The 23481-nt window shown below is 38.4% G+C and overlaps 1 protein-coding gene across 4 annotated transcripts in view; it reads left to right on the plus strand.

Moving 5' to 3' along the window:
- MACROD2 (mono-ADP ribosylhydrolase 2) overlaps window positions 1-23481 on the plus strand; it is a 2186605-nt gene that overhangs the window by 2051781 nt on the left and 111343 nt on the right. For 3 of the 4 annotated variants that reach the window (XM_081033481.1, XM_081033483.1, XM_081033484.1), the window contains exons 12-13: window positions 5832-5942; window positions 10550-10618. In XM_081033481.1, coding sequence (XP_080889607.1) covers window positions 5832-5942; window positions 10550-10618 — 180 coding nt within the window. The remainder of the gene's footprint in view (window positions 1-5831; window positions 5943-10549; window positions 10619-23481) is intronic. The other variant, XM_081033482.1, reaches the window with a different exon arrangement.

A 23481-nucleotide genomic window follows, 5' to 3' on the forward strand; every position in this document is an offset into this window, starting at 1 on the left:
GCAAATGTTGTTATCCTTGATGTTTTCCCAGTGATTCCTTACACTCTCCTCATTTCTTTGGATTGTTTTTTCTTGTTGTTGTTTCGATTGGGTGTTTTCTGGGATCTTGTCTTATAAATTACTGATTCTATCCACTGCTTCATCTAATCTACTTTCAGTTTCCTCTAATCTATTTTTCATTTCAGTTATGGTATTTTTCATTTCTGACTTGTCCTTTTTCATTTTTTTATCTCCATTGTTATGTTTCCTATCTCTTTGTTGAAGTTCTTCCTGATAGTATTGTTCATCTTTATAACCAGTGCTTGGAACTCTATGTCCAGTAGATTGTTTGTCTCCATTTTGTTTAGTGCTTTTCCTGGAGATTTGTTCTGTTCTTTTGTTTAGGACATGCTTCTTTATCTCCCAATTTGGGCTGCCTCCTTGTATTTGTTTCTATGTATTAGGTAGGGCTAGTATGCCTCCTAGTCTTAGTAGAGTGGCCTGATGTATTAGGTTGGTGCAAAAGTAATTGTGATTTTTGCAATTATTTTTAAACTTCTAAAACACAATTACTTTAGCACCAACCTAATAATATGTGTCCTGTGGGGCCATGTTATACAGTATCTCTGATCATCTGAGGTAGGTGCTTTAGGTGGGCCCCTTGTGTGTGTTGTTGGTCCTCCTGCTGTATTTGAGCCTTGGTTGCTGTTTTCATAGCAATGGGAGGGATTGACCCTCAGGCCGATTGGTTGTGAGGACTGCCCATGACTACAGTGGAGGGACTGTTTGCCAGGGCTGACCCTACACAGCAAGATTCACTTTAGCAGGGCTCTGGTGCCTGTCCAGTCTCTCCTTTGGGTCCTTGGAGGCAGTTGGATGGTACTCCAGCTCAATTGAAGCCAGTCACTGGGCATGCTGGCCCCTGAGCCTCATGCAAAGGGCCTCACCACAGGCCGAGTTTATCAGAAGCCTGTACCCTGCCTGGGGCCACCTGGCATGAGCCACAGGCGGTCCACAGATGGCCACTAGCCATGCTGGGCTTCAAAGAAACTCCAGAGGCTAAGCCAGGAACTGAAGCCAGCTGCCACAAGTGCCGGGCTGGTGGCTCCTCAGCAAGAGGTATGGGATACAATGAAGCCAGATGCTGTTTTGGGGGGTCTGTAAACCTTTGAGAGATTTATTTTAAGTCTGCAGCATGAGCTAAGATAACCCATTTGTATAGAAAATCCATTGGAAATGGGTAAGTCTGCAAGTTGGGTGGAGCAGGATCTCAGGGAATCACCAGGGCAGGGTGAAAAGTGTTAGCTAGATTGAAGGAGATTCAGAAATGGTGGCCACCTGCATCTGCACACTGGGCAGGGGAAGGGCCCAACAAAGAACCAATGGATTCTCCCAGCATTTCTGTCTGGGAGAAAGCTGTCTCTCCAGACTTCACCCTGAAGTCAGACAATTCAGTTTCTCTCTGTATGTCCCTGGTGTCTTTCAAGCTGCTGTCCAGTGCTGGAGCTCAGAGTGAGTGAGCTCATCAGTGAGCAAGCCTGTACAATGGCCCTTTAAGGGGAACACGTGGGACACCAGCCATCCTCCATCTCACTCAGCCACAATCTCTGTTGTTTTTCACATCCAGAATTTGTGGGAACTTCTCTTCCTGGCACTAGAACCCTGGGCTGGGGAGCCTGGTGTGGGGCTGGGACCCCTCACTCCTCAGGAGGGGGACCTCCACAACTGACATATCCATCCCAATTTTTTAATGGTCACACATGGGTGTGGGAAAATCCCATTCTTCCTCTCCACACCTCCTACCAATTTCCAAGTGGCGTCTTTCGTATATCCTTAATTGTAGGACTTCTGGTCAGCTAGACTTCAGATGATTCTCAATAATGATTGTTGTGTAGTTTAGTCATAATTTTGATGTGGCCGTGAGAAGGGGCAGGCACAGCGTTTACCTACTCCACCATCTTGTCTGTAAAACAACTCTAAGGGGCATTTTTTATCATAGCATATGTCAGGATCACAGCACCAAGTCCAATTACGCAGCATATTTAAGCCCTTTACTTGCATTATGTCCACTGACATTTCATCAGCCAAATCAAGTCACTGGGGTCAAGCTCAACATCTATAGGGTGGCAACTATTCTCTCCCGGCAGTTGGAGTACACTGAGTAATATAATCCATTACAGGGAACTGAAGAATTGGGACCTATAATCCTGTCTACAGACCATTATATTTGAATTGTCTATGTTTCATCCATGTCCAGAAATCTTGGGACCTTTATAAGAGATGGCAATAATAGGCAGCACACATCAGATTGTTTCCCTAGTAGCAGAGATGGATATGCTCTGATTTACTTCCCCTTTCTCTTCCTATCTACACGCATAGTTCACAAAAGGAACCACAGATATCAGAAAAGTAATTTGTGGCCATGACATTGAGATTTTGCCCCTTTAAAACTCTCATATAGAATTAAACACATTCTTATCATCATCCAACCAATAGTACATACCTTTCACTTATATGAATCAATTTTACAGCAGGAGTCTCATTTTTATTTCTATAAAATTTCTGAAATATCTTGCATATAATTTATGCTCAATATATATGGGTTGAAACAGTGAGGATCAGGGTACTAATACTGGAGAAACAAAAATGATGCTCTTACTAGAATTGTCACATGTTTACTGTGCTTTTGGGCATCGGAAAGTAAAGTATTGTGTGACACTCCACATGAATGCTGTGGAAATTATTATTTGAAGTAAATATGTGGCCTTTAGGTGTATTAGCTAAGATAATTTAGCTTCTGTGTGACTTTAAAAAAAAAAAAAAACTAACAAAGTATCGTGCCACTTCCTTATATTTCTTAACATTTTTTATAAGCCTTTTAAATCCCTTGTAAAAGACACAAGTTTAGATCTCCTCTTTACTTCACTTTTATTGTTTATGTGTTTCCTGTGAAGATAGCTAGACAGACAGGGCTGATAAAAGGAAAGCTTGTCCTTATCAAATATTTAAGGATAACTGTGTAAGGGGATTTCTTTTTTTTCCTACCAGTTCAAGCCCACTGTTTCACTAAGAACTCACCCATTTGAGGCATTTAAAATGAATGGAAAGTTATAAGCCAGCCAAACTGTCCTTCTAAACGAGACTGAAATGATTGCTAATCTAATTGCCCAAGAATGCATAAACTGGGCTTTGAAAGCAAGGCTTCTACACTGGTTCCCCCTGCTGGATTTGAGAATGCATGGTTTTGGAAATTGATGAAAACAGTATGTGTATATCTGAACTTTTCATTTGAGTACATGTTACTCAAATGATAAATCCAACATTCTTCTACAATGCATGCTAATGTTTCTTGAGTTTGCTTCCCAAAGGCAGAAGTACTGTAACTAGAACACTGTGCAGCCAGGCTCAAAATAGAAAACAAAAGCATGTCACTCGGGTAGCCCCATTAGGGAATGGGACATCATATGTTTGGATAAAGGTACAAACCCGGTAAGAGTAGATTAGGAAGCCAGCCAGACTGTTTTTTACTATTATAATAAAGCTGGACTCTAGGGTCTCACCATGAATTTACTTCTCATGCATTTAGAAGGCTGGAACCAGTTTCTCACCTTCCCATGACTTAATTGTTTCTTTTTCCTTTCTTATCTTCCTCTCTTCACAAGAAAACATTTTGCCCCCAATTTGTAGGAGATGTGGTAACCAGACTAATTTTAAAGGCAGCCTGTCACTGCAGACTCCAAGCCTATCGTGAAATCACTATTAAAAGGTCGGTGTGTTGGGGGAGATGGAAAAACTGGCAGATTTTTCCTGACTGACTCTGAGTATATTTGGTGAGAGGAAAGGGGGAAATACTGACCTATGTTTTTGACACATGCTGTGCACCAACTTAGCCTTGTTAAGGGAGCAAGAGCAGCAGTGGTGGCTATTTCCTTCCTAGAGCAAAAGTTAATGTTATCACCTACTCAGAGAACTGGAAGAGAGAAAATGTCAGATCATCCATGTGGTACTTGTAAAAATGCCATTGAGACAACATACAATTTAGGTAGCTGCAGAGCTGCCCCAGGTTCTCATATTAAAAGTTAATACATGCATAGAAAAAATGTGGAAAGATGTACATCAATATTTACAAAGATCGTATATTTTATAGTGAAAAACAACATAAAAAAGAAAAAGTTATACTGTGTACACCATAAAGTCTCCCATGACAAATGGCGTAGTTCAGGGCAGTGGGAATTCTATCCATACTTATGTATTCATTGATAGTATTACTTCTCCAATTGAGTGTTACTCTTTTTTATCTGTTTACTCTTGTCCTTCTATTATAAACTTTTTCTTTCATCAATGCCAATTCTGAATGTTTTTCTATCTGCAACTCTCTTCAATAGGTTGTTTTTCAGAGATGTTTGGGGAAATGTTTCCCCATTGCTTTTAAGACTTCTTTTTTTTTTTTTTTTTTTTTTTTTTTTTTTTTTTTTTTTTTTTTTTTTTTTTTTTTTTTTTAGCTTTAGTGGTTGAGTCCTTCTCTGGGGAGGACATCCTCTTGAGGCTAGATTAAGAAATGGTACAGGGAGCAGATAGTGGGTCAAAGCACTCAAGCAAAACACTGTTAAGTGATCTGAGTCAGGCTGTGGGTAAGGAATTTTGAAAGGACTCAGCTGGTCAATCTTCTGTTCCCTTTGGCTTTAGCTGAGGTCCTCATTTGGCTGCATTCAACTGGAATCTGGGATAGGTTGGAAAGTGTGGGAAGGCTTCATCCACGTTTGGCCCCTCAGTGCTCTGCCACATGGCCCTTCTGTCCCTCCATGTTCCTCTCTCCATTTGGTAGGCTAGCCTGAATGCCTTTACAGCTGGTAGTTGACTTTCCATAGAGAGAAGTGGAAGCTACTAGTCCTCTGTGTCATTGGCTTGGAGTGCCCAGAACATCACTTCCACATTTTGTTGGTCTAGACAAGTCACAGAACCAGTACTGATTCAAGGAAATGAGAGATAGATTCCACTTTCTGGGAGACAAAGAATATGTGGCCATCTTTAACCCACACTAATATATGCTAGTAACTCTGCTTCCCTGTTTTCTGTACTTTAACTACATGTTTTACATTTTGTTTCTGTTTCTTTATATAAATTTATCATTTAAAACAAATTTCCCAACAAAAAGAGATTTGGAAAGCCTCCCAGTCATGAGTTATAAAATCATGCTCCTATTTGCCTTTGAAAAGTTGTTTTTTTAAAACATAAATTCAGAGATGTGTATTATACATTTTAAGCCAAAAGAAAATTTTAGCTAGTTTTTGTATATTAGTGCCATTTTCCTACCCAATTATTTATTTTCCAAGGATTTATATACTATTGTGTAAACTTGACCAGCATAATTTGTTCAAGACAAAATATTTAATAGTATAGATATGTTTCATGTATAAATTAAGTAAAAATAGATATTTTATGCAACATTTATCAAAGAGGAAAATAAAGGTCATAGAAACTTAATCAACCAAGTTATCTTACACAGTGCATATTGCTTGAGTCAAGGGAGAAAAGATTGGAATTAAAATTTGTATTGCATTTTGAGAAATGCTGTACAAAAAGAGAGATGTTACTAGAATTGCTGAGTGAATTTTGTTTACTGCAGTTCAACATTTCATCAAACAAATCATGTGAAAAGGAATGAGTATAAATGCACCTATTTATATAGGTAATTTTTCTGTTTCATGCCTCTGATTCATCTCTCTGCATTGCTTTATGGGGAGTCATGCTACATTGGTTACAATTAATTTCAGTGCTGCATATTAGCCATAAAGATATGTTTCATAAATTGACTTGATGTAATTTTTTTCCTCTGTGGTTTTTTTTGAAAGATGAGAACAGTCCAGAGGAGAAACAAAGTGCGGAAGAAATGGAAGGGCAGAGCCAAGAAGCAGGTGGGCTCAGATTTCTTTTGAGGAGTCTCCTAGGCCTCATCCGCAGAGGTGAACAATGACTTTACTCAGTGCTATTTTCTGAAATTGCTTATACTTTTTACTAGGTTAACTTCAGTGTTCATTCAGGTCTCCTTGTGGAAGCTACCACCATGATTAACTATGAGTGACAGGGCTTCCAATCAGAAGGGTACATTGTCATGTCTCATTCTCCAATTTTGTTTTTCTTCCCTGTCATAACAGTTTGCTTAGTAATGCTCTAAGAGTGGCAGGCAGAACTTGGAAGTGCCAGATTAGAGCTTGACTGACTGAGGGCAGGTCACAATGAGCAGAATATTTTTGGAGGGAAAAAATAAAATGAAAAATGTTTTAAGGAAATAAGTAAGAGACTTTCCCTCCACAATGAATGGAGTGTTCTTTACTGGTTTGCGTTAAATTTTGAAGAGTCATATTTCTGGTTATTTCTTTGTATTTTGTAGGAGATGATGTCAAGGAGCTTACTACCCCACACACAGAGCTAAAGTGAAATCCGAAGCCTCCCTGACATCTCCTCTATTCACTAAAAAACAGATGTGTCAATTGAATGTTCGTAGAGTCTCAGCTATAGATTATAAATTGAGCCTTTTAAACTAAAATAGCACTTAAGACTCAAAAGAGATCATCACCTTCGATTTATCATCTCTTTTACTCATTTTTGTACTCAGTCACGCTCTCCTTTAAAAATGATAGGAACAATTATGCAGCTATCAAAATAATCACCCAAATAAAAACATCCTTCTTCCCTTTAGTTTCCAACTCATTCTCCCAGTTCTGATGAGCCCCTTGGGGGATAGGGGGACATTTTTGAAATAATGGGCTCTAATATGTACTAGGCACCTCCTAGGCCATATGCTGAACTCTAGGAAATAAACCAGGTAGTATGATAAGTTTTTGACTGAAAACTTCCTTACATTAATTTTGGAACTTTTGCTAGAGAACTGGAAGCTTTTATTATTAACCTGGAAGATGGAACTGAAGAAGGCCAATCAAAGAAAGCACTGAAGCAAGGCAGCAAAGACCTTGCATAGCTGCTACTGGGTCATCTGGCTTCTTTACTGAAATGTAGTACTTTCAATGAAATAAATTCTGATACAACAAACTGTTGTTACCCACCCCAGCTCCCTACCTACACATCATTATGCTCCATGGAAGATGAGTCTTGTATGAAAAGCTGTCACTGTTTTTATTGTTTGGAGCTGACAAATATTAATCAGCTAATTGCTGACAGCTGAGGACATTCTCTGAACATTGAGGTTTCACAGGTTTTATTCATTCATTGCTGTGTCCCAAACTGTCTTTATTGACATAGATTTTTCCCACCCCTGTACACACACACACACACACACACACACACAGACACACATGCATGCACACTTTCATATATACATGCACACACAGTTGCCTCTAGTTTACTTATCCATCCTTTTACCCTCAATCAATTAAGAGCAGGTAGTTTTTGTTTGTTTGTTTTTTTCAGTTTGGGATTGTCTTGCCTATAACAGAGAATGGTAGAGTGTAAGCTGTCTTCTACACCTCTTAGAGCAATAGAGTTATCACTACAATATGGGTATCTCTCAACATAAAGAAGAGTCTTGAATGCAAACCTGAGGGGCTCTTGCTCTTTTAAGCAAGCCCACTGGCTGGCATGAAGCCCAATGGCAAGCTCCATTGGTGATCCTGGCCAGTATCAGCATTAAGTTCACTTTGCTCATTTCATAGTTCCCCTAAGCCAAGTGCAGAGAAATGGAAGATGTGGTTCTGGTTATTGCGGTTATTCTTCCAACATAAAAATTGATGCTTTTCATTCAATATAATTTCCAACTTTAATTTTGATTATTTAACTGCGAGCCTCTTCTACATCATGAAGAAAACACAATCTCAAACCAACATAATTTGGAAGTTTTGACTGCTATCATAATCAAATCAAATCAAAGTTGTAGGTAATATTCCTCAGTTATTTAACAAATACATATCACGGCTTTACTGTGACCTGGGCACTGTTCTGGACACTGGGATACAGCAGTAAACTATAAAGATAATATCCCTGCTTCTCTGAAGGTTATATTCTGGTTGGAGGTGGGGGTCCAAAAATAAACAATATGCAAAAATAGAAAAAAGAAAAAAAAACACGTGTAAGATACATGCTTTGCCGAGAAATTAGGTAATGTAGAAGGAATATTGAGACAGCCACTTTCCATTGGCTGGAGTTGGGGATGACTCCCTTGGGAAGTGATAATTAAAATGAGATCTAAGTGATGAGATGGTGAAAGTACATTCAAATGGAGGGAAAAGATAATGCAAATGTCTCTAGTCCAGTTTGGGATTAGCATGTTGGAGAAAGAAGGCCTAGTGACTGGAGCATGATGGATTAGGGGAACATGGTGTAAGATCTGGTAAGAGATCATAGGCCAGAGTACTTCTGGCTATATACGATTTGATTTTATTAGAACTACAAAGAGAAGCTAATGGGAGTTTTTAAGTAGTGGAGAAACATAAGCTGTGTTTTAATAAGCTCCCTTTGCCTGTGAGTGAAAATGGGTCAAACGAGCCAAAGTGGGACCAATTAGAAGGCTATAGTAGGAAAACAATAATGGGGGTTTCTGGAAATGGAGACAAAAATGGACTGATTTGTATTATGTTCTGGAAATAGAGACAACAGCACATGCTGATTGATTGAAAGTGGAAAATGGGGGAAAGAGGTATCTAGGAAATGTCCTAGGTTCTTGGAATCATTAGTTGTGGAAATGATAGTACCACTTACTAATATTTGGAAGACTGGTAGAGGGCACAGTTTTTGTTGAGAAAGATAATATTTCAGTTTTGGCCATGGTGAATTTGAGAGGACTCTTAAGCTCATGGGACGTAAAGAAGCCAGTTAGATATATGAGTCCAGATTTCTAGGGAGAGATATGGACAGGAGATACAGGTTAGAGAGTTACTGGAATATTAATGATATTTAAAATTATGAGAGTGGATGAGTTTCACTAGAGAGAACATGTTAATAAACAAAACAATGGAGCCCATGACATGATTTTGATAATGACATCTAGATATATGGCAACAGGGGAGAAGGAACAGCCACAATGAAATATTTCAGAAAGAACAGAGTAAAAACTCTGTGGAATGCTACTGAAAAATTACTTAAGAAAAGAGAAATGACCGTTGGATTTGACAAAGGGGGAGTGATTGTCACCTTTGATAAGAGAATTTGCGGAGGAGTGTTGAAGCCAATTGGAGTGGGTTATGGAGAAACATGAAAGTGAGAAAGCATGGAACAAAATCACAGGCAGCAATTTTAGGGAGTTTTACTATGAAGGGCAGTAAAGATATGTAAAGATATAACATCAAAAGAAGGTTATTAGTTTGTTTTTGTTTTTTTGAAATAGGAGATTGTCACTTAACAACAAAAAAAGGTGATTCATCATGTCCAATTAATCCCCACTAAAATTTTTATTCTCTGTTCAATAGAAACATGACCAAAAAGTAACAGTAATATACGTTATGGGTAAATGATATGCCAAAAAATATGTGATTTACCTTTAAATGTGTGTTAATTGCCATTCTTGTTTGAATTTTTAGTTCTATGACTCTGCTACTGCATGAAACACACACACACTCACACACACGTATATGTACTGGGTGTGCCAAAAAATGTATACAAATGGACACTTTGGTCAATGTTGCTCAAGAAGTAGTTCTCCATAATCAGAAGTGTGGACACTTTGAGCACCTCTTGTAATTGCTGAAGTCAAATGTGACTTGTATTCCTCTTTTGTTATTGGTATATATTGAGTGTTACAATTTTAATACAGTTTTCCTTTCTTAAAATGTGTATACATTATACATACATATATATACACACACATATATGTATATATGTATATATCTTTTCCAGTTGTTATCAAATGATTTTGATAATACTCCAAGCCTTAAATTTACTACTTTAATGTTAGTAAGTTAATTATCTATTATTCTGAAGGCCAAACATGAGTGGATTCCCTGGGGTATCAACGATACAGAAAAGAAAGATAAATTCTAATGAGGTTCATTGCTATTGTAAGGGGGACAGGGAGCTCCAATTTCCTTATTCCCCACTCTATGCTTGGGTGACTTTTGGCGCTTTTCTACAAATGATCCCCTTCTCCTGGGCCTCAGCACTGACAGTCATCAGATGTGCTCCCTGCAGTTTGACAGCCTGGCATAATGGAGCAGAAGTGCTGTGCTAAGAAAAACCAAACTTTAAAAACACACACATAAAAGCACTTTGTAGAAACTTGCAAGAATATACTTTTTTCACAATCTGTTACTAAGAAAAATAATGTACCATTCTTTTAGAGATGGAGAAGAAGCAAAAGCCAAAGTATAATAGTACCAACAAATAGCATTCGTCACCAAAATATAGTTTGTAGTTCATTGGGCTCTGCCTTAGCTGAAGCTTGCTGCTCCATTAATTATAAGAGAATCACAAACCACTATGCCTTCAAAGACTGTTCAGTATATTAGAGCATGAAACAGGCTCATACTTCCTGTGGTGGAGAGGGGAGGAGGCACGGTGGGCAGGGAAGCTGCATCTTGACAGTATTAACTCTGAGGCAGTGTTTCTCTTTTCTGCTTTACAGATGGTGCCAATGCAGCTACTGTGCCCAGCCCTGCTTCAGAAGAGGCAATTGAAGTTTGTAAAGATGAAGGTATGAGGCTACTTGCTACATCTAACAGTGAAAATCTCTTAAGAGACCATTTGGGATTTGTTTATATGGAGAAATGAAGCAGTGAGCAAATCTATCTAATTCTCTTTAACCATCTCTATTTCCAACACAATCAAATATTTCACCCACTTTGTTTATTCCATATCGGCTCTTTTCAGAATTTATACATACATTTACATTTTTTCTCTTAAAGGTAACTTTATGAAACAAGAGAATGATCAGAAAAATCATTTTTAGAGAAGATATTTATTTGAAACACCAGATTTAGGCAGTTTTGCTGTTTACAGTCTCTCATCAGGAGTAAGTTCAAAAAAGTGGCACTTGGAAACCGACTACTAGGGAGTTTCATCATCCAGACATAAGAATTAATGTTTAAAAGTCAAACTTAGAAATAGATCTTTGACGAGAGCATCATTCCTCATTCTTTGGGTAGTTACTATGAGAAAATATTGCTGACCCAAGTATTTCAAGAAGAAAAAAAAAAGGAAAGAAAATTTGAGGGAGAAATGGTGGGGACATTCATGTGCAGATGATAAACTTAAATACATATATATATATATATATATATATATATATATATATATATATATATATATATATATATATGCATATATACAATTGTGTGTATATATATATTCTAAAGGAAAATAAATAATCATTTCTTTTCTTTCCCTCCTGATTAACTGCCCTTACACAAAAATGTAATATTTTATATCTGTCACTGGTAACTACTAAAAACCCTTCTATAAATGGTACATTAGATTGTTGTATTAGTATAAATGGACATCTGGTAAACCATGTGATTTCCTTGGAACTTTTGGATAAATATGCTGAATGCATTGCTTTAGTTTGGAGTAATACGAAAATAGTTTCATATTTGACAATTGATAACAGCTACTCTTTGAAATGATGTTTGGAAAATCAAAGTGGTCTTGAAATTTTAATACTCAGCTATTTGCATCATTTATTTCCTTTCATGTTGCCTGGTAAATGCTTTTTGAAAACAAAATGTCCTGTGTAATAAGGACAGTTGCTAAGATTATGAACTCTGGGGTTCAGTGGCTGAGGCTTAAATCCTGACTCTGCCACTAAAAATTTATGTAACCTTTGACAAGTAATTCAACTAGTTAATAAGGAGTTAACAAGTAATAACAAGAAACTCACTTCTTTGTGCTTCAGTTTTCTCCTCTGTAGAATGGGGACAACAATAGTATTTACCTCACAGAATACAATAATACATGTCAATTGCTCAAACTGTTCGGCTGGCACCTGTGCAAATTGGGCTCCTCAGAAGACAGCCTGTGCAATCGATATTAGGGAGCAGACACTTATTAAGGAGAGTTCTTGGAATCAACACCTGGAAAAGGAAAAGTAAGAACATAAAACTTGGTAAAGGGAGAGGTTGAACTGCAAAGCATTCTCCACAGAAGCCACAGTTGGTCTGACGATGGCATGACCCTTTTGAGATGTCTTAGTTTGGAAGAGAGTCAGGCTATTAAAACCTCCAATTAATAGGTTACCTGAGCCTAGCTGCGTTGGGAAGGGGATGCGGCCTTGGGTGAGGTGACTCTTCCCTTGAAGTAATCCTGGAAGTTTGAGATGAATAAGAGCTGCCTGCAGCTGGGAAAATAAGTTGTTCATTCATGAAGCAGAATCTGGTTGGCCCAACACAGCATCTACTACACTGTTATTTTTGGTGGTCCTTTTCTTATTCATTTCCACCTTTTAAAGGCATTTAACACCACCTCCCTTCATCTACTCAGATATGTGTTCTGACATCACTGGTTTTAAAACCATTTGGTATATCTAAAAAATGTAAATAATATCCCATATTCACATAGGTTCTGATAAGAAGAAATTCAAGTCATCTTATAGATATAAGCCTGACCAACTCAGAGTGAAAAGACAGAAAGTGATGGTCACCTTAAGTAAATAATTTTGGATGTTACAATCATTTATTTGTGACAATTTTTTTTTAAATATCATGAAGTTGAATGACAGTGTTTAAGAAACAAGAAACATAATCTAATTTAAGTGTTTCATGCTGAGGTGTTTCCTGTTGAGTTGTTTGTTTTGGAGATACCACAACTTTATAGAAACACAATTTGTGACGTCTCTTGTTGCTTTTCGATCTCACTCCATTAATTGCTCATGCCAGTATCAATTGCTCAGAATGCTTTTAGGATTTTTTTCTATATGAAACTTATAATGGTGGTAACTCCCAATGAGTTCTGCTACATATCACAAATGTAGTTCCCTTATAAGACTAAAGGTGAAGTTTCAAGTATTTTACTGAACTGTTAATATCCATTAGCCTCTTAATCAAGGGAAAAGGAAAGTGTTTTAAAATCCACACTAGCATGTAATCCAGTTTTAGTTAAAAATAGAACATATCGTATGATTTTTGCCTTTTCCTTATGAAATAGCATGCACCACTGTTTTTAATTGATTATCAGTGAAAGCTTAGACCAAGGATCTAATACTTACAGGACTGCTGTCTTGACTGATAGATCAAAGCTGAGAATGAAAAAGAAATGGATTTTCCATTGAAATCCTCCAAGATTGAGGTCAAGTTAAGGTTAAAAGGCAGTCATATGTGTTGAGCATTCATTTCAAACATTCACCCTTATTAGTTTCATGCAGAAATATATCTCCTTGGTGACAATTGGGCTGTTTATGAACTCTGCAGTTATAAGATCACTTACAAAAATGCATATTACACTATCCAATTTAAATGACAGAACATGTTTGCTGACCAAAAGTCCTGAAGGAGCCCTTGCTCTCTGGCCTTTGTTTCCAGGCTTCTTTAATCCTGACCTAGATTCCTCTTCTTGGAACAACCAATCTAATGGAGTGGTCTCTCTCTCTCTCTCATTTTCAAAGATTTCAGACTCATCGATTATTTCCAGCTTTGATTGTTGGTTGACTGGCTTTACAATCATGATAACTTTGGCTCCCACTAGGAAACTAGTGTCTTATAGAGTGCAAGGATTCAAAACAAGCAAACAGCAAGTGAGCTGGCAAATGTCACTTGGTTTGGGAGATAAGATTTTAAAAAAAATGAAAACATGTATGTGAAAGTTGAAAAAATTCAAGAGGAAGTGTCTTCCATGCCAGCAATTTTGTTCAAGTGTTCTGGACATATTTCCCACTGGGTCCCTAGAATGGATGCTTATTGTCCATTTGCCCCACATAACTTCTAACAGTGCACACTGCTGACGATGGGAGGTCCCACTGATTGGCTTATGTCTCTGAGTTAGATTGTGAGCTAAAGACTGAAGAAACCTGTTCCCAGGGACTCATTACCGCCCTTGGATGAGCAGGAGTTGAGTTGAGAGGATGAGTTGTGAGGAGGAGGAGTATTGTTGAGTAATTCACCCACAGAAGGGTGCTGGCCACCAGTGTGGCACCCAGGACTGAAATGAAGTGAACTCAAAGGTAAGGCTAGCCTGAGAAATTATCTTTAGGTTGATAGAAGTGCTGAGGTTATTTATAAAATGCATTCATTTATCTATTGAGAGATCTTTTCCTCTGATGGTAAAAATATTCTATTTATTGATTTAATGGTGGCTTGCACTTGAAATCCTTAAAAACAAACCCAGGAGTACAAATGTTAAGGCTATTTAAGTTACCAAATATAGAGGCAATCAGATAAAAGGTAGTGCAAATACAGGAATAAAATTCACATTAGGAATATCAAGCACTCTGGCTAAAACGAATGCAGTTATTATTATCATTTAAGATATAGTCAATCGTCTTACTTCAAGGAGAACTCTCTGTTCTAGTTGTCTCAACACTTGTAATAGTTCATCCTCACAGCCAAGACCAAGACACCTTACTGGGGAAACAGAACTGCTATTTAAACACAACTGCTGTTTAAACACATTTTCTGTCTTATTATTTAATTGCCCAATTTTAATTTGGAAGTCAACTAAGCCAAATCATATGCTCATTAATATTAAAAACAAAATCAATTAATAGTCAGGTGCATGTACACCGAGCTTGTATTCCTTCAGAGCTCTGTGTAAGTTTCAACAGTACTGTTTGGTATTTATGAAGTGGGATGTCACCTGGCAAAGGATTTTTAACCCTTGGTTAAGTTAAAGACTTCCTAGAGGTCAAAATTTCTGTAGTATAGGGAGAAAGACAGCAAGAGTCAGCCTTCGGAGAACAAAAGAGAAGGGACGGAATTACATATAAGGAAGCAAATTTGGCAGAGTGTGAGAGATGAGCATAAATACTCCCAACCACCTACCACTGTAAACCTGGGCCAGTGGTATCAGCTCCAGATGGATCCCAACATTGTTTAAATGTCGTCTAACCTATTGGAGAGAAACAAACATTGGGCCACCCATGAAATTCGCCTCAGGCTTCTGCAGTCTGATTTTTCTTAGTCCTCTTCCTATTCTTGGTGTCCTACTAAACATCCTCCCCACTACCCACAAAGTGGGACAAAACTGTCCCCTGTCCTAGATGTGCACTAATAGAGTGTCTCGATACACCACTGGGTTATCACTCTTAGATTTTAAGAGTCTGAAGTGTGGAATAAAAGCTGCTGCCCACTAGCAGGTCAGTGAAGGGGAAAGAACCAAGGTATATGGAATGTCTGCTGTACTCAATGCATTCCATATATGTACAATACATTTTTATTACATAAAGGGTAACTTGAAACTCAGGAAGGAAAAAGACAAAGATGTATGTGTAGAGGTGTGGGGAGAGAAGAACTATGTTATTAATGTTGACTCCATAGCTGACACTTACAGGAGCTTACATAATCATTATAACCAATAGTATTTTATTCTATTTTAAAATAACAATTACTTATTTGCAGCTTTTAACATATATTTATTATAAAATGTTTTAAGACTTTCGTTAAAATATAGCTAACAAACAATGTTATGTTAGATTCAGGTTTACACCATAATTATTCAGCATTTACATACCTAAAGAAATGCTCACCATGATAAGTCCAGTAACCATCTGACACAGTACCATACTATCACAATATTATTGACTGTATTTCCCATACTGTACATTACATCCCCATGACTTATTTTTTATACCTGGAAGATTGAATCCCTTATTCCCCTTCACCTTTTCACCCCGTTTTTTAAGTTTTCAACTACAGTTAACATTCAATATTATTTTATATTAACTTTAGGTGTATAGCACAGTGGTTAGAAATTTAAGAAGTGATCCCCTTGACTAGTCAAGTTCTCACCTGGCACTATACATACTTATTACCATATTATTGACTATGTAACCTATGCTTACTTTACATCCCATTACTATTTTGTAACTACCAGTTTGTACTTCTTAATCCCTTCACCTTTTGCACCTGAACCCCCAACCCACCTCCCATTTATCACTCCAATAAATCTCGTACCCATTTGACACCATACATAGTTATTACAATATTATTGACTATATTCCTTATGCTGCACCCTACATCCCCATGACTACATTGTAACAACCAATTTGTACTTCTTAATCCCTTTCTATTTTTCACTCACCTCCAACCCTCCTTCTGTCTGGCAACCGTCAAAATGTTCTCTACATCTATGAATTTGTTTCTGTTTTGTTTGTTTATTTTGTTCCTTAGATTCTACATGTAAGCAAAATCTCATTGCATCTGTCTTTCACGGTCTGACATATGGCACTCAGCAAAATATACTGCAGGTCGATTTATGTTGCTACAGAGGTCAAGAACCCATGTCCTTCCCTGGCTGAGCAATATTTCATTGTATATATGTACCTCCTATTCTTTATCCATTCATCCATTGACAGACACTCAGGTTGGCTCCACATCTTGGCCATTGTAAACAATGCTGCAATGAATATTTGGATGCACACGTCACCTCAAAGTAGCATTTTCGGTTTCTTTGGATAAATACCCTGATGTGGCATTGCTAGATCCTTCTTCGTCACTTATTACAGCTTTTGTTTTAAAGTCTATTTTGTCAGATATACGTATTGCTATCCCTACATTTTTTTTGTTCTTTTTCATTTTCATTAAATATCTTTTTTCCATGCCTTCACTTTCAGCCTGTGGGTGTCTTTCAATCTAAGTCTCATGTAGGCAGCAACATATTTAAGGATCTTGTTTTCTTATCCATTCAGCCGCACTATTGGAGTATTTAATGCATTTACATTGAAAGTAATTGTTGATAGATATGTAGTTGTCGCTATTATATTACTCATATGTTTTACCTTTTTTGTTTGTTTGTTTTAAAGAAGTCCCTCTAAGATTCCTTGTAATACTGGTTTGGTGGTAATGAACTCCTTTAGCTTTTTCTTGTCTGAGAAGCTCTTTATCTGCCCTTCCATTCTAAATAAAGCTTTCCAGGGAAGAGTAATTTTGGTTTTCCTTTTTTTTCATCACTTTGAATATTTCATGCCAATCCCTTCTGGCCTTCAAAGTTTCTGTTGAGAAATCAGATGATAGTCTTATGGAAGCTCCCTTATAGGTAACTAACTGCTTTTCTCTTGCTGATTTTAAGAGTCTTTCTTTGTCTTTAAGCTTTGGCATTTTCATTATGTGTCTTGGTGTGGGCCTCTTTGAATTCATTTTGTTTGGAACTCTCTTTGATTCCTGGGCTTCTGTATGTCTATTTCTTTTGTCAGCTTAGGGAAATTTTCCATCATTATTTCTTCAAATATGTTTTCAAATCATTGCTCCCTCTCCTTTCCTTCTGGCACTCCTATTATGTGAACGGTTTTATCCTTGATGTTTTCCCAGAGGCTCCTTAAACTATCCTTATTTGGTTTTTTTTTGTTCTTTTTCTTTTTTGTACTGTTCTGATTGGGTGTTTCCTGCTACTTTCTTGTCTAAATTGCTTCTTCGATCCTCTACTTCACCTATTCTACTCTTGATTCCCTGTAATGTATCATTCATTTCCATTATTGCATTCCTTATTTCTGACTGGTTATTATTTATTTATTTACTTACTTACTTACTTATTTATTTTATGTTTTCTATCTCACTGTTGAAGTTCTTCCTGAGATCCTTGAGCATCTTTAAACTAGTGTTATGACCTCTGCGTCTGATAGATTGCTTGTCCCCATTTTTAGATCTTTTCCTGAAGCTTTGTTCTGTTCTTTTGTTTGGGATATGTTTCTTTGTCTCCCCATTTTGGCTGTCACCCTGTGCTTGTTTCTATGTATTAGGTACAGCTGCTAGGTTTCCCACTTTTATACGTAGGTGTCCTATGGGGCCTAGTGGCATAGTCTCTTCACTTACCTGAGCAGGCTGTCCCAGATGTCCTTTGTGCGGGTTGTATATGCCATCCTGTTATAGTTTAGCATTGGTGCTGCTTGCACATCAATGAGAGGGACTGACCTTCAGGCTGATTGGTTGTGAGGACTGTTTGTGACTACAGTAAAGGTGATATTATGCAGTGGCTGACCCTATGGAGCAGGATTCATGTTAGCAGGACCCTGGTGCCTTCCCAGTCTGCCCTTTCCATTTGTCATCCTTGGAGGTGGCCAGGTGATGTTCCAGCTTGGTTTGAAGTGGGCCACCAGGTGTGCCAGCCCTGGGGTTTCCTAGGAGGCGCCCTGCTGCAGGCTGGTTTCAGCCGCAGCCTGTGCTCTTCTCAGAGCCACCTGGCATGGACTACAAAGCAATCCACAAATGGCTGCCACATGTGCAGGGCTTGGAGGTACCTGAAGAGGCCAAACCACAAACTGAGGATGGCTACCACTAATGCTGACTTGGGGCCGCTCAGCATGAGGTGTGGCACATGCCAAAGCCAGATGCTGCTTCTCTGGGTTTTGTGAGCGTTTGAGAGATTTTAGGAAATTCTGTAGCATGAGCCAAGACAGGCTCTTTATATGGAAAATCCATTTGAAGCAACTTCAGTCCATTTGCAATTTGGGTTGGGCAGGGTCTTAGGTAATCATCAAAGCAAGGCAGACAAACAATGTTAGCCAAGTTGATGGAGATTCAAATATGGTGGCTGCCTGTGTCAGCACACCAGGATGGGGGAAGCTCAACAAAGAAATACTGGATTGTACCAGTACTTCTGTATATGAGAAAGATGATCCGCTATCCCTTGCCCTGAAGCCAGACAACACATTTGCTTTCTGTATGTTCCTGGTGCCTTTCGAGCTGCAGCCCCAGTGCGGGTGCTCAGAGTGAAATGAGTCTGTCAGCTAGTAAGTCCCTGTTTGCGCCCTTTAAGAGGATCACCTGGGCCTCCAGCCACCCTCCATCTCACTCAGCCACAATCTCCACTGTTTTCCACAAGCAGCCATTGTGGGGACTTTTCCCCTTGCAACTGAAATCCTGTTTTGGGGCACCTGGTTTGGGGCTGGGACCCATCGCTCCTCAGTGGTTGTATCTCCACCACCTATATATCCCTTACAATTATTAACAGTCACATGTGAGTGTGGGACCAGGCCATTCCATATCTCAGGCCCTCCTGCCAACCTGGAGGTGGCTTCTTCTTTGTATCTTAATTGTAGGACATCTACTCAGTTAGACTTCAAGTGATACTCAATAATGGTTATTCTGTAGTTTAGTTGTAATTTTGATATGGTTGTGATAGAAAGCAAGCACAGCTTACCCTATCCTTGCCTACTCTGCCTTCTTGACCAGAAATCGGTAAAATATTTTTAAATGCAGAAAAATATAAAATATTAAAGTGTATAATCACTGTCCCTTTAAGGATTAAATTGTAAAAAAAAAAAAAAAAACGTATCATTTTTTGTTCCAGTTAATAGTATCACATTATAACTAATATTTTCACTTGTTCGATTGATGTCATCAAAATAGGGGCGGGAGGTGAGCCTCTGTAAAGCTTCCCTAGAATTTACAACTAATCGAACAACAATAACTCCACAAAGGACGCCCTGCATAGCACACAGGCAAGACAAACAGGACCAATACTGAAGTCACATAAAGGTGGGCTAATCGTGCGAGCCAGGGAGGAAGGAAGAGAGAAGTGCGGATACAGAGCCCCACTGGTGTAGGACGCAGACCCAGGTCAGTGCTCCAAGCTCACTGCATCCCAGAACTACTGCAGCTGCAGGAGAGGGAAGAACTCAGACTGCTAGGGCTCCGCTTGTGGCCGACAGAGCTGAGGGTGCAGCACATAACACGGCTGAACCCAACGCTCATGGCAGAGACCTCGGAGAAAAGACTGATGGAAGAAGGCTGAAAACAGTGGTTTAAGCCCTCACTGCCAAGCAGAGAATGGAAGCCTTAGGCACTGAGACAAGCCACCCCCTCACTACTCTCCCAGAGCTCATCCCACCCCCTCCTGACTGGTGCTAGAAGCGGAACAGTAGCAGTGTCAGATCAAAAGAACAGAATATTTGTTGGTCTGAGAACTGTGGACCACAGACACAGATTCACAGTCCAACTAGTTCCGGCAAAGGGAAGGGAGCTGTGGAAACAGGACCGGCTGTGGTTGAGGTCGCCACCACTGCTCTGGGTCACCTCTCACAACTCATCCCGCCCCTGGCCCCACCTATCTGTAGCAGTACAGAGAACTGCTCAAACATACAAGCTCTGAATCTGGTACAGGAAGAGCTTTGGAACTTCAAAAGTTGTCTGCATACCCTCACAGACACTGCACCCTGTTACTCAGGCGAATTATTAACAGAGGAGAAGCCCATCTACCAGGAATCCCCCCATTGTGTGAGAAGCTGGAATAATGCAAAGAAAACATAGCACTACTGTGAGAGAGAAGAAAAAGAAGGCTGCAGTCAGAGAGAAAATAAAACATTCTACCCATAAGTACTGGAAAACAAAGGAAAGACCTCTTCCTATCAACCTGTTGCAGAAGCCACTCCTGTAGATGTCTAGGAAGAGAAATAACAAATCAGTAATTGCCATGAATAACCAAGGCAACAAGCAGCTCAGAAAGAAAGTGAAAAGTCTCCAGAAAAGGAACTTAAAGATATGGAAATATGTGATTTAAATGACAGAGAATTAAAGATTGCAGTTCTGAAAATACTCACAGAGATGCAAGAAAGCACAGAAAGGCAGTTTAATGAACTCAGAAACACAATCAAAGAACAACATGAGCATTTTATGAAAGAGATTAAAATTTTAGAATAGAACCAAACAGAATTTCTGGAGATTAAGAACTCAATAGAAGAAATTAAGAATGAAATAACCAGCTTAGGTAGTAGCGTTGACCAGATGGAGGAAAGAATCAGTGACACCGAAGAGAGAAACCTGGAAATGACATGGATGGAAGAAGAAAGAGACTTGAGACTTAAAAGAAATGAAAAAACTCTACAAGAAATTTCTGACTCCATCAGAAAGAGCAATATAAGAATAATGGGCATACCAGAAGGAGAAGAAAGAGAGAAGGGAACAGAGAATATATTCAAACAAATTGTTGATAAGAACTTCACAAACTTGTGGAGAGAACTGGATCCTCGAATCCAAGAAGCAAATAGAACACCTAATTACCTCAATCCCAACAGGCCTTCTCCAAGCCACATTGTATTGAAGCTATCCAAAACCAACGACAAAGAAAGAATCCTCAAGGCAGCCAGGGAAAAGAAGACAGTAACCTACAAAGGAAAATCCATTAGATTATCATCAGATTTTTCAGCAGAAACTCTACAAGCCAGGAGGGTGTGGAACCAAATATTCAAACTATTGAAAGACAGAAATTATGAGCCAAGAATAATATACCCAGCAAAGATATTCCTTAGATATGAAGGAGGAATAAAGAGCTTTCCAGACATATGGAAGCTGAGGCAATTTTCTAATACATGACCTGCACTGCAAGAAATACTAAAGGAGGCTATTCGACCACCATCAACAGGGACAATTGGTGGCAACCAAAACATAAAAAGGGGGAGAGTCAGAGTAGCAGATTGGATCAGAAAACTAAACCTAACCATATGCTGTCTACAAGAGACACATCTCAGCTACAAGGACCAGCATAGACTCAAAGTGAAAGGGTGGAAATTGACACTCCAAGCAAATGGTACCCAGAGAAAATCAGGTGTAGCCATAATGATATCAGATGAAACAGACTTCAGTGTGAAAAAGGTAACAAGAGACAAAGATGGACATTTCATAATGGTAGAGGGCACTATACAACAAAAAGACATAACAGTCATCAATATTTATGCCCCCAATCAGGGAGCACCGAAATATACCAAGCAACTACTAACAGAAATAAAGGGAGAAATTGACCAAAACACAATTATACTAGGGGACTTAAATACATCATTGACAGCTATGGATAGATCATCTAAACAGAAAATAACGAAATAGCAGCCCTAAATGACACATTAGATGAAATGGACACAATCGACATATATAGAGCACTTCATTCTAAAACATCAGACTATGCATTCTTTTCAAGTGTACATGGAACATTTTCAAGGATAGACCATATATTGGGGCATAAAATCAGCCTCAGCAAATTTAAGAAGATTGAAATCATACCAAGCATATTCTCTGATCACAAGGCTTTGAAATTAGATATCAACTACAAAAAGAAAGCAGGAAAAAACACAAATACATGGATATTAAAAACATACTTTTAAAGAACGACTGGGTCAAAGATGAAACTAGAGGAAAGATCATAATATACATAGAAACAAATGAAATGACAATGCATCCCACCAAAATTTTGGGGATGCAGAGAAAGCAGTTTTAAGAGGGAAATTTATATCATTACAGGCATATCTCGAGAAACAAGAAAAATCCCAAGTAAATAACATCATGTTACATCTTAAAGAACTAGGAAAAGAAGAACAAGCGAAACCCAAGGTCAGCAGAAGAAAGGAAATAACAAAAATCAGAGTAGAGCTAAATGAAATGGAGAACAAAAAGACAATAGAAAAATTAATGTGACAAAGAGCTGGTTATTTGAAAAGATTAACAAAATTGACAAACCCTTGGCTAGACTCACGAAGATAAAAAGAGAGAAGACACTAATTAACAAAATCAGAAATGGAAAAGGGGAAGTTATCATGGACACCACAGAAATACAAAGGATCTTGCAAGAATACTATGAGGCACTATATGCCACTAAGTTCAATAACCTAGAAGAAATGGACAAGTTTTTAGAAACATATAGCCTTCCAAGGCTGCACCATGAAGAACTGGAAAATCTAAACAGAACGATCACCAGTAACCAAATTGAATCAGTTAAAACCTTCCCAAAAGCAAAAGTCCGGACCAAATGGCTTCACTAGTGAATTCTACCAAACCTTCCAACAGGATCTAATACCAATCCTGCTCACCCTCTTCCAAAAATTTGAAGAAGAGACAATACTCCCTAACTCATTTTATTAGGCCAACATTACCCTGATACCAAAACCTGGTAAAAACAACACAAAAAAAGAAAACTACAGACCAATATCTCTGACGAATACAGATGCAAATATCCTAAACAAAATTCTAGCAAATCGAATACAACAATGCATTAAAAAGATTATTCATCATGACCAAGTGGGGTTCATCCCAGTGCACAACGATAGTTCAACATCTGCCAATCCATTAATGTGATACATCACATAAACAAAATAAAGGACAAAAGCATATGATTATATTAATTGATGCAGAAAAAGCATTTGACAAGATACAACATCCATTTATGATTAAAACACTTAATAAAATAGGTATAGAAGGAAAATACCTTAACATAATAAAGGCCATATATGACAAGCCTTCTCAGCTAATCTCATAATTAACGGTGAAAACCTGAAGTCCTTTGCTTTACGTTCAGGAACACGACAGGGCTGTCCCCTATCACCTCTTCTTTTCAACATAGTGTTGGAAGACTTTGCCAGAGTAATCAGGCAAGAGAAAGAAATAAAAGGCATCCAAATTGGGAATGAAGAAGTTAAATTGTCACTCTTTGCAG

The sequence above is a fragment of the Rhinolophus hipposideros genome, assembly GCF_964194185.1.
Source record: "Rhinolophus hipposideros genome assembly, chromosome: 22".
Taxonomy (NCBI): Eukaryota; Metazoa; Chordata; class Mammalia; order Chiroptera; family Rhinolophidae; genus Rhinolophus; species Rhinolophus hipposideros.